Below are 18,272 nucleotides of genomic sequence, written 5' to 3'. Positions count from 1 at the left end.
ATTTTGAGTTTGAGTGGATACTGCCGTTTTGGGACCCCCTGAACCAAGAAAAGTGGATTTCTGAGTGATGTCTGTTGGTGTGTATGTCTGTATGTATGGATGTGTACAGAGCTACAGATCACACCTGTAGTCTCTGATTTTGATGAAATTTGGTATGTAGATACTAATCTATGGCTTTTCAATTTTTTGGAAATTTTGATTTTAAATGGTATTTTCCCCATAAAACCCATAAAATAATGAAAAAATAGAATTTTCTCAAAATGACCTGATGATTTTGATAAAAATGTAGTATGATTTAGCCCTTAAAATTCTTGAACAAGATGGTAGAACTCCCATTCCTGTAAAAATTAGGGTTCAAAAGTTATTGTAACTTATGTTATTTTTCCATAAAAAAGCATAAAATAAGAGAAAATCTGATAAAAAAAAAGTTTTGATTGAAGTTATAAATTACAGTAGACTCCCTCTTATCCGGACACCTTTTAACCGGACATCGGTTTAACCGGACTACACTAGGCGGAAATGCCATCTCTTTAACAGGACAATTTTTATCAGCACATTGGTTTAACCGGACTAGATCGGCAGGAAGTGGGCGATACTGAAATGGCTGTTCTTGTTGTAAAGATTTGAGACCAGTGATCACGTGTCTAAATACAATGATCTCCTAAATTTAAGTTGAATATCACAGTAAACAATCCGTTTTAACGAGTTTTTGGGACGTCAGTTTAACCGGAAAAACCGTTATCCGGACTTGGTCCCGAGGAGTCCGGATAAGAGGTAGTCTACTGTAGTATGTAATGGTCCTTTTAATTCTTAACAACATAGTGCAGCCCCCCCCCCATTGCTGTTTACAATAAAAATTATTGTAGCCTAACTTATGTTATTTCCCTATAAAACCCCATGAAAAAACAAGAAAATTGACAAAAAAACTGGTTCTCTTTGAAATTCCTCTGTTATGGTCCTTATAATAATTCTAAGTAAAATAGTGCAACCCCCTTCCTGTAAAATTACGGTTCAAAAGTTAATGCAACTATTCTGATTTTACCTATTAAATATTATAGTTACTCTCATCGCTTACCAATAATAAAGTTGTTGACAAGCTAATGGGAGAAAGTATGTGTCAGATTGATGATACTGTTTATTTAGTATGTATACACTTTTTACAATTAAATTGAGATGAAAACCAAAGCCAAGCAGGGACAGATGTCCGGTTTTAATCAAACTTTGAAAGTAGAGAAGGTACATCAGTAAAATTAAATAACTTTCCTGCTTTTGGAAAAGGGAGTAATAAAAGCAGCATAAATGATTGAGGTGAAGTTTTCTCATTTGATCAAATTGATTAACTGGCAGGCTTAGAGCTCACTGAACAACTAATGAAATGGCTGGTCATCCTAGGATATGCAACTGGATAACGTTTGATTTAAATGATGTCAGTGACCAAAAGTAAAGTATTTAAATTACTTTATTTATTTGTTGGTGTTTGCAAAACTATTCTACTTTTATACCGGACTACAAGCTTTTTTTAATACCTTCTGCCATTCTGCTAAGAACTCTTAATGCATGAGTCAATTTCCTATGAACCTTTTGACATGCTTATAATTATTCTAACCTTCTTCAGTAGGTCAAATGAAATACATCTAGACTGCTTTACCTATCAACCCAATTTACTATGATAAAAGGTTAAAATCTGAAATAACGTGAGGGTCTAGTTCATTTTTTAAAAGAATACAGTTCAGCTTGATAACATAAGAAAATTATGTTCTGAGGCTAATGGTGCATAATAAAAGACAAAACACAACAACATAACACATATGTTATGTTTCCTTCTATTAAAGAACTTATCCAAAAGCAGATTAAAGATAAAATTAATAATTTTCTCTCATGTTTCTTATGAAATGAATAAGAACAAATTATGGTCAATGTGAGAAAGTAAAAGATTTATTAGTTGTGTACGACTTTCTTTTTATGTTTCCAAATTAATTGCAAGTGTTAAAACTAAAAAATGTATTTCAAGTTATTCCCGGCAGATAATTGATATGCAGTCTATGACACTACACATGATCCCTTTAATGACTTTAGTCATGTGATTATCATCAGAGTGATCTAATCATTAATTACAACAGTGGATATCCTCATTGCTAATTAGATGATTTAATCAGTAATTAATTTTGCTGTGTGAAAATATTTATATTGTCAATCTCTTATTCAGATGTGTATCATACTGATATTATAAGTGAGAAAGTTTGGATGTATGGATGCATGGATGGTTGGATGTTTGTGACAAGTAAACGCAAAAAATACTGGTCGGATTGGGCTGTAATTTGGTGTGATGATAGCTCACATTCCCGATAAACATATGGACACATTATCTCAAAAATCCTCTTGGGCTCCGCCCCAGTGGCTCTGGAGTTAACCATGTTAACCTTATGTGTATTCATATTTAAAAGGAATAAAAGAATTTCGTCAGCTGTTTCAACTACACAAGTTGGTTCTAAAAATATCATTAAAAAGTTATAAGGTTTACCAACATGGTGCAGCACTATTATGTTTTTGGAATTTATGACAATATCTAATTTAAACCAACTAGCAACAAAAAGCTGTGAAAAATGAGAATTTCACTTTTTTATTGTTTAAGGGAAGTGGTAGAACATTATGGCCATGGCAGATGTGTTATGCTATAGCCAGAGCATATTTGAAGGGATTTCCACTGGGCAACAGTGGCGCCAGACTTACCGGGGGTCTCATCAAAAAGGGGGGTCCATTATTGGAATTCGGATCTGTAGCAAACAAAAATTAACGTAAACCTACAATACAATCTCTATTTGAGCTTCTGAAAACGCATTTTGAATCTCATTTGCAATAAACTCTCAATAACACAAACCTCATAGGTAACTTTGCAACAATGCATATCAGCTGATCGGCAATGAAGTCAAATAAGGGAATACTATCATTAGCTTGTTCTGTCATTAAAACGTTTCTTCCTGTTGTTTGAATGTGGGTTGTATAAAAAACCCTGTATATAATATAAGAAATCATTTTGTTGATATTTTCAAACTGGTTTATGTTTAAATATAATAAATTGTTTCGAAGAAAAACGCGAACCAAAGATAAACAATTGATAAAACATTGTAACGTTTCCATCAACAAAACAAGGTTTACATGCCAATACAAGCCTTATTTGTACAGTAATAATTACATTTTAGTCTTTATCAAAAGCTTTTAACAAGGTTTTTGTTTTGTAAATGGATTCAAATGATTGGTTACAGTGATGGGTCAAACCTTCCTTTGTGTTCGATTGAATAAAAATGCAACAAAAGCCAGTTTGTGAAACAGAAACAAAGTGTTAAACTTTGCTCCCAAACGGCCAGTTTGTCTTTGATCTAGAAATTTTAAAATACCTATCAGTTTTTGATCCTATAGTTAGTAGTTTTTGCTTTTTTATTACTTTTTAGTTTTAACAAAATATGGTCTATATTTATCTTCAATAAAATAGGATAGTACCGTTAATACAATATGTGAGACTTAAGTCTGACTCGTATACCGGTATTTAAAGATGTGATCCCATTTGCTTTGATTATGTTTTGAAATTTTTTGAAATCTTGATTGTTCTAGCTTTTGTCTGTATTTCCTTTCTAAAATAATTTGAGCCAGTTGGTAAGCTTAGGGGAATAGAACCTGGGGACCGAGCCAAGGCTCGGTACTACGACTGTTCTATCTTGATAATTAGACAAATTCTAGAACTACAAGACTACAAGATCGTGCCACTCATCCTACACTCATCTCCATCCATACTTGGCTTACCTACCTTTGTATGGTTGCCATTTCATTTCAAATTAAAGTATTGAAGTATAGTTTATTTCCATTGTACCCCTATATCGTGAGTAATCTTCAGTGTAATCTTTGATCAGTAGTTACAACTGATGTTTTCACCTTTGTACTGTATTTTGTAATTTGCTTGTAGACTGTGGATGGCTTGTTATCAACACATGTTACAAATCTTTTGTTTACTTTTACCTAGTTAATTTGTTCAAACAATATGGTTACTAAGCAACCGATAATGCCAATGTAAACAAAATGTTGACTTTCAATTTTAATTGTTACGCAATTCGATTTTATTGGCAGTTTTAGCTGCAGTAAACACTTTTTTTTAGGCCAGATATAAATTATTTACAACATTTGAAGGAAATCGTCTTGGCCGTTTTCAAGATCTTTGTGCATAAGCATAAGCAAACTTTGCTCATTTAAGAGTATAGGATCTCATAACTCAGGTTTTGGATTACGGTATTTAATTAAAAACTATGTATACCAGGACCCAAAAGAGGTAAACATTTGCCTTCATGGTAATCATATCTATATCGTAGTGTAAATGTCAAAGCTTTTGAGAAAGTCGATAGGGCCAGTAATTATTGTATCAAGGAATCACAAATACTTTCATCGGATAGAAGACAAGCCGAACCCCTCAAACTTTCATGGATATTCGAGGAATCGAACCTGTCTTTCCTGCACAATTTAAGTCCAAACAAATGGTTAATTATATAGAAATTACATATTTTCCCTGAATTAAAAAAAATATTAGTCTACAAATAGTTTAGATTTTTTTTTTATGAAGTGGAACCTCCAAAGTCATTCTTGGTAACAAATATTATTTTCAAATCCCCTTGAATTTATTTTACCCCTTATCCCATGTTATTGCAGACCTTGATAAGATCTCAACCTCGATAACAAGTCTAATTTAATATAAAATGGTTTAGGTTACCTTTTGCGTCGAACGATCCTTGTGTAGTAAGTGATAACTACAGCTGTTTCATGCCGCTGGGGCACATCTTCAGGTTGTAGAGCATCAAGATAAAATAGCTGTCATCACTAATTTAATAATCCCCAAAAGAGTCTTGTTATCGAGCCTCTACTGTATCTACATTACTACAGTTTGCCTTCATCAATACTTTATACTTGTATATTTTTCGATGAAATGGCGACCATACAAAGTAGGTATTTTAAGCCAAGTATGAATGGAGATGAGTGTAGGATGAGTGGCGCGATCTTGTAGTCTTGTTAGTGACTAAGGCCGACATATTCCTTAGACACAGCTGTTAAATAATAGCCCATACAGCTAATGGCAACTAAGGGACCTACGCAGTTTATAGTGGAATCCGAAACACATTTTTGCCTTGGTGTATACGAATTGGTCTAATTGTATCAGGAATAGTTAGAAGGGTAAATGAGAGAAGCATTTTAAATTCGCAAGTTTACTGGAATCTGTTGGATGTTGAAACCAGAATGAGAATACTCGTAAACCTAGACTTGGGCGCACAACTTTTTATGTGATTCCTCAACTTTATTTCCATCAGAAACAAAATCCATAAAATTCTGCCTGGTTAGAAAATGTTAAAGAATATAAAAACTAGAGTAACAAAAACAAGCATGCATTCGGAAACTTGAATAATATTTTTGAGAAGTCAAGTGTAATGAGTTTTGTTTGTTTCATTGATACAATATATGACTTGAATATTTTACATATTCTGTCTTCTTCATCTTTGTTTCAAGGCATGGGGGTTGATTATATTAGTAAATTGCCAGGGTGTGAATCTTCAGTAAAAATGAGGGGGGGGAATTCAGTAAAGGATGAGTGTTAAATGAAGAAGACGCCAGCTTTGTTATTGACTAAGATCAACCGGTTCTTTAAGCAATAATAATTTATGAGAATCTTAGCAATCAAGGCAAAACAGGGTCCAGCTTATTACTGTACCAAATAAAGCTTATGACTTTTCTAAGGACCAAACTAAAACCTTACTAAACGAGCACAACGACTGAGACCATCTTCTGCAACAACTTATACATAGGCTACACTCTTCTTATATAACTTACTCAACTATAAAAAAATTGCTAATTGTGGGTTGCTTCTTCAACTTGAACAATGAAAACAAAACTTAATGTATTACGAGCTGTTGGCCCGTCCTTACGGGAATTGAGTAGTCAACTAAAACTGAAGTTATGTCAATATTTCCATTTCCAATCTTAGCAAAGTTTAAGCGGTTAAACATTTATTGTAAACAAAAAGCTGCCAAGATGAGTTAAAACATGTAAACATTGTTATTTTACTATTCTTTACTCAAAAAGTCGAATAGAAAAGAAATTTGCATAACCTTTCCTTTTGAAGACTCGGGGGCAGAGCCTCTTTATACATCAGTGGTTATACAATCCACAGAGCATTGGATGGAGAGGACTAAGTCCTAAAACAGCCTCAGTCCAGTAGGGTTTCAGCTCTCTGGATTGGAACATCACGAAGAAGAGACAGAGCATAGTAGAAACTTACTCATTTCCATAACCGATGATGAAATCACATAATAATAAACTAACCTGATAGATCCATAGTATATTTTTATATTTAACCAGCTGTTAGTTAAAACAAATTACATTGCACTAAAACAATTTTAAATTTTAAAGACTGCTAAAAAGTAAATTAGAACATCTAGCATTTTACCACGTATATTTAAATAGTCTGTCATCCTCATACCAAATAAAAGAATGTATAAATGAGTATAGCATTGCAAGTAGTATAAATAATAGCCCAGTAAATAAAGACAAATATATAAACGGAGTCGAAACAAATTAGCGACAGGCAAAACTATATACCAATCGTTAGTACCCAACTAGATATACATTTTCCCAAAAGTCCAGAAAAATCCCCCCGGTGCTTTCCCCCCCACCCCCCCTCAAAGTCAAAATTGCATGGTTTTACTAAAACACGTCTAGTTTACGTACGAGTTGTCTAATTCGGTTAAATAATAGCTTGTTGTCTTTAGAATAATATATTTACTAGCTTTTTATGCCAATTATATACTGTATATTGTTTGAAAAAAGTCACAGTAACCTATTCATTGACATTGTCCATGCTTTTTTAAATACAAAGTAATAAATGTACAACTACATAGATTATTATAGATAGTATAGGCATACATTGGCCGAGTTTTAGAAACACTTTAAACAAAGCTTTCTCTGTAAGTACATTTGTACAAAATCATTAGAATTTGAAATGGGGGTTTCACTGTTTTTATTTGCAAATAGGTGTAACTTAGTAATTGATATTTTTCACGTAATAGGTAAATTAATCTGTCTCAATAAATTAAACCCTTTAAACAATCATCTATGTTTGCATTCCAAACCTACTGAACACCAATGAATGGATGTGGTTAACTGTTGTCCATAATCACAAAATAATGATTGTCTTTGATTCCTAAAATCAATATTTATGTTTTGAACTAAACGTTTGTCAATTTCTGTGCCATTATAGACACACAAGTTTTTTATTTCGTTAAACTTTGTTACAAACAAAATAATAACTTTTTTGACCAAACCTTGTTTTATGGATCGATTCGATTGTTTTAATATTTTGTTATTCAGGACAAATGAATTTATATGCATTCGTTCGGCAGATATTTGATTGCATATTAAAATATAATGATATGAGACTTTAACTCACAATAGTTTAGTACATAGCTTTTTTGACATCTTTTCAAACACATTTAATCGTGCGTAAATAAAATACCCCCGCCGTAGTAAACCTGCAGACTTACTTTTGCCTGAATTGATTCTCACTTAAATCTACAGTAGACTCCCTCCTATCCGGACTCCTCGGGACCGAGGCCAGTCCGGATGATGGCTTTTCCGGTTAAACCGACGTCCCCAAAAACTCGTTAAAACGGACCATTTAAATGCATACTGTATACAGTATTTGACTTAAATTTAGTCGAGCATTGTATTTACACACGTGATCACTGGTTTCAAATCTTTCCTACGAGAACAGTCGTTTCAGTACTGCCTACTTCCTGCCGATCTAGTCCGGTTATTCCGATGTGCTGATAAAAATTGTCCGGTTAAAGAGATGTCATTTACGCTGAGTGTAGACCGGTTAAACCGATGTCCGGTTAAAAGGTGTCCGGATAAGAGGGAGTCTACTGTATTTAAATAACATTAGGTTTAATAAGTAGCTTAACTAGGTTCGCTGCTACAAAGGGGTAATAAAGTGTGTTATTAGTAAAATATTAAAAGCTTAGTATAAAGTAAATAAATTTGCCAATTTTGATCAAAATATATCCATAAACAAACTGTCACAGTTTACCTAATCTCCACAAGAATAACATGGGAGAAAATCATGAATAACATTTTTCAAAAATAGCTCCGTTAACTACTTATCCACCATTTTGTATTTTTCACATTAACATTTTGATATATGGATTATTCCAACAGATTTTTATGAAACTTAGTGTATACTAGCTGTGTACCCGTTCTACGCACCGGGATCTTATAGTAATCAGTTGAAACCTTCTTATATAAAGAACAGTAGTTGGTTTGCATATTTTCAGATATGCTGGCCAAACTATTTATTATACATAACTTCATTTTATGTCGTTTGTTGTTGTTCCGGATCGGTATGACAATCAATAAAAGGCTAAATTACCTGTGTCCGCCGGTCGATCCTAATGTATCCTATTACAGGAGATGCATTTTGGCGAAATTAAATCGCCATCATCAGTCCTAAAGGTCTTGAGCTTCCCCATTAGGTGCGTCTTGGAGTTTTTGAAACACATACACGAACTGTACACTTATACACATGACGAATAAAACATAAATACACAGTAGGTCTACTTTTATTTTTACTATAGACAAGTAGACGCGCGTCGGTCGTGTGCCGAGTCTCGACTGAAAACGCTCATTTAAAAAATGTAAGTTTCCCAGCAATATACAACACTGATTCAAGGTCTATTTCCCGGTTATCAAAACTCAAGAACAATTTTATACACAAAGAATCTCTATTTTCATTTACTGTTACCCTACATATTATTGCACTTGCGATTAATTAAATCCGTTATGTAAGGAAAAACGTTTTTAATCTTAATTGGTTTGGATTTGCTTTCAAGACGTGATCGGAAATGGTTGCGGTATTTGTAAACAACATTCAATGTAAACATATCAGTGACAGCTAGAAGAAATAATCTTGATTTGAACAGCTGTTCGTTATTTCATAGAAGAATATGTGCTAAACATTGGGAGAAAACTTTACAAAAAATCGCACAAAATTGGGTTTTTAAACGTCCGTTATTTTATTTACAAAGTGGTGACGCTATATTTTAATGGCTAAAGACAATTTCGCCAATCCAGTGAATACATTTAAATGATTTAGAACTTGATAGGTACTCTCGTTTTTCAGGAGTAGGCCGCGTAAAATGGCTCTTGGGTCGTAACAGACATGAAGACAGACAGAAATTTAGATGAGACTTGTTTCGGTTTCTCTAATGTATGAAACGTAAAAATAACCTAAAAGTTTATGATTCTGAGCAATGTACAGACAAAACTCTAATTTTATTTATATAGATGTTAAGATAAAAAAAACCCATTAAAAAAATGTTATCTTGATCCAATTCAACATTTCAAAAGGCGGCCATTTTAGTTTTTATTTTTTATGACAAAAAGGCTGATTTCATAGAAAAAAGGCTCCATTTATTATCATTTTCAAATTTGTATCAAATGACACCAAGTTTAAAAAGATCTGATAAAAATAACTGAAATATCGCAATTTTAGTTGTAAAATTAGGTAGAATAGGTTAATCTAGTCCGGTTTGCCTCATTTTACAACTAAAAATCGAGATAGGCATATTTAATTTATTTTGTATTCTATCGAGTATGATCGGAATATGCAAATGGGTTTTAAGGGGGTATATGGAAAAATGGTGATTTTTCATTTTGACCCTAAAAACATATTATTTTGCAATTTCTTTCTATACTATTTTGCAAGGCTTAATAAAGAAATTGTTTTGTATATAGAAGTGTTTTTGTATGCCTGACAGTTACGGTGAAAATTTCAAAAAAGTTAAAATTTAAAATGAAAATTTGTTTATTTAATACTTAGGTATCAATACTTCTATTAAAAAAATACACCTTATTGTCTCTCCCTTTAGCAACAAACGTAAGTACTCATTTAAACCAATGTTAATTAATCTTCTTATTTTTGCAGAAAACTAGGTAAATGGAAATTCACTTAGTCTGCAGGTTTGCTGTGGTGGGGATGTTTCTTTGTTTGTTAAAAGGTTGCTGTTGCTTGGATTTAAAGCTATAATTTTCTAACTTAACTCTTTCGTCAGTGACTTTCCGTTTTCTTAAATTTCCCTCTTGATAGAAATTACGCGTGCAGTAGCACCTTAGAAGTCTTGTGTCTATTTTACCCTCTTACCTCTCAAATACAGACAAGCAAGTGTAACATTACTTCAAGGGAAGCATGGGACTCGCAATATACAGAAAGGATATAATTAGAGTGATAAGGCTATAACAGCCCCAGATGGATCGTCATAATCACATCACGTTGGTTGGGAAAACAATGGACGAACTTGACAAAATCCTGCTCCTCGAGACTCACCTGAAAATTCTTTATACTAATGTGAAATAATGACAGGGACTGCTATTAATAGCAATGTTATTAATTAGCAACTGATAATAATAAGCACATTCAATTTGTTAAACACAGTTTAGTTTAATGCCATAGGTTTTCACATAGACACTATTCAATTCATCTGCTGATTTTTCACATGTGACCGATGTACCATTCAATTACCACCCTTTCCTTTTGTTGATTGTTTTGCTGCTGCTGTGAGTGCCCTATTAATGTAAAATCTAGTCATCAAGCTGTCACCCACCCAAAGCACTGTCGCCGTCACCGCTGCCACTGCCAATCCTGGAAGAGATAAATTGTCTTTCCCTTCAACGACTCTCCCGTAAGCAGCTACCTCTGCCCTCTTTTCTTCTGAAAACATAATAAAAAATAATTATTTGATGTCATCAATATCCATTCCATTGATAAATTCGATTGCTAACTATATGGTTTTACAAATTCCACACGAGTTAAGCCCTCAAATCTTGTCTTTGATGTTTAACGGCAATAAACGATTCTCATTCAGATTCTTTCCTCCCGAATTCTATATTAAATACCCCCGCCGCAGCAAACCTGCCGACTAAGCGAATTTCCATTTGCCTGAATTGATTTTCAATTTAATGTATTTAATTAAGATTAGGTTTTATGAGTACCTAGGCTTGCTGCTACGTGGAGGGTAAAAAAGTAAGTTTTTTAGTAAAATATTAATAACTTAGTATAAAATAAATAAATTTACCAAGTTTGGTCAAAATGTATACATAAACAAGCAAACTACAACATTTTACAATATTCTACATAAGAATAACATAGGAATTTTTAAATATTTTTTTTATTTTCTCCAAAACCAATAATTGACCAAAACATAATTTGTTTATAAATGTATATGATCCATACCGGTTCTGTTCAAGTAGTCGTGCTTTCTCTATATTTACACATTATATCATAGATTAAAAGAACTAGACAAACTATACTATATGTCTATACTCCTTTTATCTATGATTATATGGAGAAAGTATTGTTTTCGTCGAAATATTCGAGTTTGAGTTTTAGGTGTTTATTTTTATACGTTTTGGGTAGCCCTGAAAAAAGATGTTTTCGAATTGATGTGTGTGTGTAAAAGAGAGTCACAGAGGGAGGTATTTCTTGGACTGGGGGGTGTTGGCATTTTTGGACCCTTCAGTACCGTATGTGATTGTGGACATAGAACATTGCGGACACATAATCAAAGCAGGCATCAAAACAGGACATTTAACAAGAAATAATTTTTTAATTCTTTTTGTCTATGATTTATGACAACAACTAATTAAACTAAGCAGCAACAAAAATCTGTGATGCACACAGAAAACACTGCCAAAGTAGGATTGTATACATTTATGTTAATGTTTAAATAATTTGGGATATTGTGCGAAGTTTTGATCATTAACTTTTTTCTATTGTTTAGCTGTAGTAGAACATTATGGCTATGGTAGATGTGTTCTCTTATAATGTTATGGGAATTAATCTCAGGAATTTTTCAGTATGTACTTTAAATTTGAAGAAGCAAATGTTCTCAAACTGTGTCCTCTCTTATTGTAAACGCAGAGCAGGAGTAAAACTGCAATAAGATTTTATACGTATATGCCAATCCCGTACGAAGGACAGGCACTCTGCTAGTATTTACACATACTCTATATTTTAGCTTTTAAGTGGTACAATATTTATTGTACTTTCGAATTCGATAATGGGTTTGAAAGGGGTTTGGTATAGAATCGTCAGGGAATCAGGGAAAAATTGTCGTTTGAGTTGGGGTTTCCTTCAGGTGTTTGGCTACCATTGATGTTAATCACCGTAAGGGCCTGACGGTCCTGTGCTAGTCTTAGTCGTGTCGATGAAGCTAATAGGTGAATCATTTGCTAAAACATTTTGTAAAGTGCAGTTACCCTACGTCTACAATAGTTAAGTTACTTACCAATTAATTGATAGGGAGTACTGGTCTCACCATTGTTGAGTGGAAGGTCGTTCGGCGCACCTTTGGCTTCGTAGAACCCCTGAAAAATTACAAAGTCTCCAGTATACCAAATGTTTGAATACCGGACTGTACGACTGTACTCATTGTATATTTACTCTACACCCTGTCTCTAATAGAGGTGCATCATGAATGTGCCTTTTTAAAAGTATTTTTTATATACTTTTTCCGGGGGTGGCTATTCCCTTTCATATTGAAGCATCCACGATGGTTGTATTATGGCATCAGTAAAAATGCTAGAAAAACAATAAGAAAACAATAATTTTGTGCAATTTAACTAATTTATTTTTTTTGCATGTCAATCTCAATCATGATGTCTTAGTACAAAAATCATAATACATTTAGAGTTACTGGGAAATTAGTTGTCTTGCATTTGCTGATGATGTGGAGATTTTCGCGGAGAACAGAATTGGTTTAGTGTCCCTAAAAAGGATCCTGATGAAAGAAGCTAACACAAGGTTAGACTAAAAAGAACCGAAATAAAACAAAATACGTGAAGGTTAGAAGACCAGAATGAATAAATCGACGAGAAGCCCCTAAAGGGTACAGAGTTTTGAGTTGACTTTGAAGATGAGTTAAACTAGCTTGTTATAACAACTTTAAACACAGCAACTAAATAAACCCCCACCGTTATAAATACCCCCGCCGCAGCAAACCTGCCGACTAAGCGAGTTTCCATTTGTCTGAATTGATTTTCAATTAAATCTATAAATATATATCTAAAAAATATTGTGCATTCTACAGAAACCAGTAATTTAGATTAGCACAATCTGTCGGTGGCTTACATCAACTACGATGATTTTGGTAAAAAAAAACTGGCTACAATTTTAACATGGGGATGGAATGTATGAATAACATAGGAATTTTAAATTTACAATTTTTGAAATTTTCTACGTTACAAAAACCGCACAACAACACTCTGATATACTAAATTTTGTTTTTAAGCTTTTTAAAAAGCTCTAGAGAGAAATTGAAAAATTTTGTGTTTTGAGGGTCAAAAATGAGAAAAACAATTTTCACCCCATAAAAAAGCCCGGAAAACCCCGTTTCCATGGTCCGATCATGCTGTTTTGCGAACTCATTCAAGTTATAACTTGATGAAACTTATAAGTTACTCTAGTCAAAACTACTGTACGAATGCTTAAACAAATAATAATACCATCCAATAATTCACATAATACAACTGTATCGATTATAGGTAAGGAAAGACATAATCTATCCAAATCCGTATACAAACTGAAACTAAAAAGAATAAGGAGTGCCTTAAAAACGTAGCAAATCAGTACACATAAATCACTGACACAAGAAAATAGATGGATAAGTAGGAACGATTTCAAATTTATCCCAAGCTATTTTATTAAATGTTAATGTTTTCACTTTTAATCTACTAAAATCAAATTTAATTCCTTCTTTAACTATAGTTAACTTAAATCTATGGCTGTAATATTTACCAAGATGAAAATGAAAGAAGAAACTAGAACCAAACGAATCATTTCGGTTTGGTGGATCCAAGACTAGTGCAGAGTTGTAACTGTTTAAAAGTTAGGTTGAACGTTAGCACCAATTTGCAAACACCCACTTGTAATTTTCCTATTGGTTGTTAGAGTCAATCAATCAAACTATACCGTCAATTAATGTTCTACCACGTGCAAGCAACATGACACTTTAAACCGCATTACTATATACTTTTTTCCTCTTCATAAAAAAATAAAACTGAAATAATATATTTATCATCAGTTTTTCCCTAGTGATGAACTATATTTTTAATCAGCATAACTAAGCAAAAAAATAAGTCAGAAAACGAGATTAGAGGCTAGGGCTGTCATCCTTTTAGACAGGACTGTTAATTAATAGCATTGGCTAAATGTAGAATTACACGAAATGATATTCAAAATACAAGGGAACCATTTTATTTCATTCTTAAACACATCAACATAAACAGAATATTTATTAACAAACTTATTAATAATAAATCAGCTGATTCACTTACAAATGTAACTATCCCACACTTTTCCACTCTTTCTTTTTATGCTGATTCTACAGCTCTACAGAAAAATTATAATTAGAGTGATAAGGCTATAACAGCCCCAGATGGATCGTCATAATCACATCACGTTGGTTGGGAAAACAATGGACGAACTCGACAAAATCCTGCTCCATGAGACTCACCTGAAACGCTTTATACTAATGTGAAATAATGACAGGGACTGCAATTAATAGCAATGCTATTAATTAGCAACTGATAATTATAAGCACATTCAATTTGTTAAACACAGTTTAATGCCATAGGTTTTCACATAGACACTATTCAATTCATCTGCTTGATTATTCGCATGTGACCGTCGTACCATTCAATTACCACCCTTTTCTTTTGTTGGTGCGTTAGCCACTGCATTTAATGCAGTTTTTATATAAAATCTATTTATCAAGCCGGAACCGAAGTAGAGCAATCCCGCCGTCACCGCTGCCACTGCCACGCCTGGAAGAGATGATTCGGGATCTTTCCCTTCAACGACTCTCCCGTAAGCAGCTACCTCTGCCCTCTTTTCTTCTGAAAACATAATACAAAATAATGATTTGATGTCATCAATATCCCTTCCACTGATAAATTCGATTGCTAACGATATGGTTTTACAAATTCCACACGAGTTAAGCCCTCAAATCTTGTCTTTGATGTTAAACGGCAATAAACGATTCTGATTCAGCCTTTTTTCTTCTGAATTCTATATTAAAAACATTAAGATATGGTTTAGACGGTTCCATCCAAGTAATATCAAAAAATGTTTATTTTTGGGTCAAAAACATCATTTGTTTATGTATATGATACATACCGGTTCTGTTCAAGTATTCGTGCTTTCTCTATATTTACACATTATATGGAGAAAGTATTGTTTTTGTCGAAATATTCGAGTTTGAGTTTTAGATTGAAAAAAAGATGTTTTCGAAGTGATGTGTGTGTAAAAGAGAGTCACAGAGGGAGGTATTTCTTGGACTGGGGGGTGTTGGCATTTTTGGACCCTTCAGTTGGTGTCCGGCTGATATTGCGGACATAGAACATTGCGGACACATAATCAAGGCAGGACATTTCACAAAAAATAATTTTAAAATTCTTTTTGTCTATGATTTATGACAACAACTAATTAAACTAAGCAGCCACAAAAATCTGTGATACACACAGAAAACACTGACAAAGTAGGATTGTATACAGTTATGTTAATGTTTAAATAATTTGGGATATTGTGCGAAGTTTTGATCATAAACTTTTTTCTATTGTTTAGCTGTAGTAGAACATTATGGCTATGGTAGATGTGTTATCTTATAATGTTATGGGAATTAATCTCAGGAATTTTTCAGTATGTACTTTAAATTTGAAGAAGCAAATTTTCTCAAACTGCGTCCTCTCTTATTGTAAACGCAGAGCAGGAGTAAAACTGCAATAAGATTTTATACGTATATGCCAATCCCGTACGAAGGACAGGCACTCTGCTAGTATTTACACATACTCTATATTTTAGCTTTTAAGTGGTACAATATTTATTGTACTTTCGATAATGGGTTTGAATGGGGTTTGGTCTAGAAACGGTAGAAAATTGTCAGGGAAAATTGGAATCAGGGAAAATTGTCGTTTGAGTTGGGGTTTCCTTCAGGCGTTTGGCTACCATTGATGTTAATCACCGTAAGGGCCTGACGATCCTGTGCTAGTCCTAGTCGTGTCGATGAAGATTCCTAATAGGTGAATCATTTGCTAAAACATTTTGTAAAGTGCAGTTACCCTACGTCTACAATAGTTAAGTTACTTACCAATTAATTGATAGGGAGTACTGGTCTCACCATTGTTGAGTGGAAGGTCGTTCGGCGCACCTTTGGCTTCGTAGAACCCCTGAAAAATTACAAAGTCTCCAGTATACCAAATGTTTGAATACCGGACTGTACGACTGTACTCATTGTATATTTACTCCATACCCTGTCTCTAATAGAGGTGCATCATGAATGTGGCATTTTAAAAGTATTTTTTATATACTTTTTCCGGGGGTGGCTATTCCCTTTCATATTGAAGCATCCACGACGGTTTTAATATGGCATCAGTAAAAATGCTAGAAAAACAATAAGAAAACAATAATTTTGTGCAATTTAACTAATTTATTTTGTTTGCATGTCTATCTCAATCATGATTTCTTAGTACAAAAATCATAATACATTTAGGGTTACTGAGAAATTAGTTGTCTTGCATTTGCTGATGATGTGGAGATTTTAGCGGAGAACAGAATTGGTTTAGTGTCCCTAAAAAGGATCCTGATGAAAGAAGCTAAAACAAGGTTAGACTAAAAAGAACCGAAATAAAACAAAATACGTGAAGGTTAGAAGACCAGAATGAATAAATCGACGAGAAACCCCTAAAGGGTACAGAGTTTTGAGTTGACTTTGAAGATGAGTTAAACTAGCTTGTTATAACAACTTTAAACACAGCAACTAAATAAACCCCCACCGTTATAAATACCCCCGCCGCAGCAAACCTGCCGACTAAGCGAGTTTCTATTTGTCTGAATTGATTTTCAATTAAATCTATAAATATATATCTAAAAAATATTGTGTATCTACAGAAACCAGTAATTTAGATCAGCACAATCTGTCGGTGGCTTACATCAACTACGATGATTTTGGTAAAAAAAACTGGCTACAATTTTAACATGGGGATGGAATGTATGAATAACATAGGAATTTTAAATTTAAAATTTTTTTAATTTTCTACAAAAACTTTGATATACTAAATTTTGTTTTTAAGCTTTTTAAAAAGGTCTAGAGAGAAATGCGCAAATTTTGTGTTTTGAGGGTTAAAAATGAGAAAAACAATTTTCACCCCATAAAAAACCCCGTAAAACCCCGTTTCTATGGTCCGATAATGCTGGTTCGCGAACTCATTCAAGTTATAACTTGATGAAACTTATTGAAACTTATAAGTTACTCTAGTCAAAATTACTGTACGAATGCTTAAACAAATAATAATACCATCCAACAATTCACACAATACAACTGTATCGATTATAGGTAAGGTAAGACATAATCTATCCAAATCCGTATACAAACTGAAACTAAAAAGAATAAGGAGTACCTTAAAAATGTAGCAAATCAGTACACATAAATCACTGACACAAGAAAATAGATGGATAAGTAGGAACGATTTCAAATTTATCCCAAGCTATTTTATTAAATGTTAATGTTTTCACTTTTAATCTACTAAAATCAAATTTAATTCCTTCTTTAACTATAGTTAACTTTAATCTATCACTGTAATATTTACCAAGATGAAAATGAAAGAAGAAACTAGGACCAAACGAATCATTTCGGTTTGGTGGATCCAAGACTAGTGCAGAGTTGTAACTGTTTAAAAGTTATTTTGAACGGTAGCACCAATTTGCAAACACCCACACTAGTAATTTTCCTATTGGTTGTTAGAGTCAATCAATCAAACTAATTATATAGTTGTACTTTCAAATAACTGTCAATTAATGTTCTTCCACGTGCAAGCAACATGACACTTTAAACCGCATTACTATATACTTTTTATATACTCTTCATAAAAAATAAAACTGAAATAATATATTTATCATTAGTTTGAAAAGAACATAATTTAGACAGGACTGTTAATTAATAGCATTGACTTAATGTAGAATTCCACGAAATAATATTCAAAATACAAGAGAACCATTTTATTTCATCAACATAAACATAATATTTATTAACAAACTTAATAATAATAAATCAGCTGATTCACTTACAAATGTAACTATCCAACACTTTTCCACTCTTTCTTTTTATGCTGATTCTACAGCTCCCATTCTTTGACTC

The 18,272-nt window shown here is 33.2% G+C and overlaps 2 protein-coding genes across 3 annotated transcripts; both read right to left on the bottom strand.

Annotated features, from left to right (window-relative positions):
* Nucleotides 1-10,497: 10,497 nt before the first annotated feature.
* LOC128997354 (uncharacterized) lies at nt 10,498-13,982 on the bottom strand. Of its 2 annotated transcripts, none has more exons than XM_054422992.1 (3): nt 13,877-13,982; nt 12,369-12,447; nt 10,498-10,792 (listed from the first exon to the last, which is right to left on the bottom strand). In XM_054422992.1, exons 1-3 carry the CDS (start codon nt 13,916-13,918, stop codon nt 10,596-10,598), a joined length of 318 nt encoding a protein of 105 aa, XP_054278967.1. In that variant the 5' UTR covers nt 13,919-13,982; the 3' UTR covers nt 10,498-10,595. The 2 variants fall into 2 exon arrangements, with proteins under 2 accessions (XP_054278967.1, XP_054278968.1); XM_054422993.1 differs by having other exon boundaries at nt 12,399-12,447.
* A 700-nt stretch (nt 13,983-14,682) lies between these two features.
* On the bottom strand, nt 14,683-17,815 carry LOC128997330 (uncharacterized). The gene is made up of 3 exons (XM_054422962.1): nt 17,725-17,815; nt 16,227-16,305; nt 14,683-14,976 (listed from the first exon to the last, which is right to left on the bottom strand). The coding sequence occupies exons 1-3, from the start codon at nt 17,764-17,766 to the stop codon at nt 14,777-14,779; spliced, it is 321 nt and encodes a 106-aa protein (XP_054278937.1). The 5' UTR covers nt 17,767-17,815; the 3' UTR covers nt 14,683-14,776.
* Nucleotides 17,816-18,272: the final 457 nt, after the last annotated feature.

Source organism: Macrosteles quadrilineatus, unplaced genomic scaffold, assembly GCF_028750875.1.
Source record: "Macrosteles quadrilineatus isolate MER2022 unplaced genomic scaffold, UCM_ALF_1.0 Scaffold_6__1_contigs__length_79288215, whole genome shotgun sequence".
Taxonomy (NCBI): domain Eukaryota; kingdom Metazoa; phylum Arthropoda; class Insecta; order Hemiptera; family Cicadellidae; genus Macrosteles; species Macrosteles quadrilineatus.
This window is presented reverse-complemented; position numbering and strand designations above follow the sequence as displayed.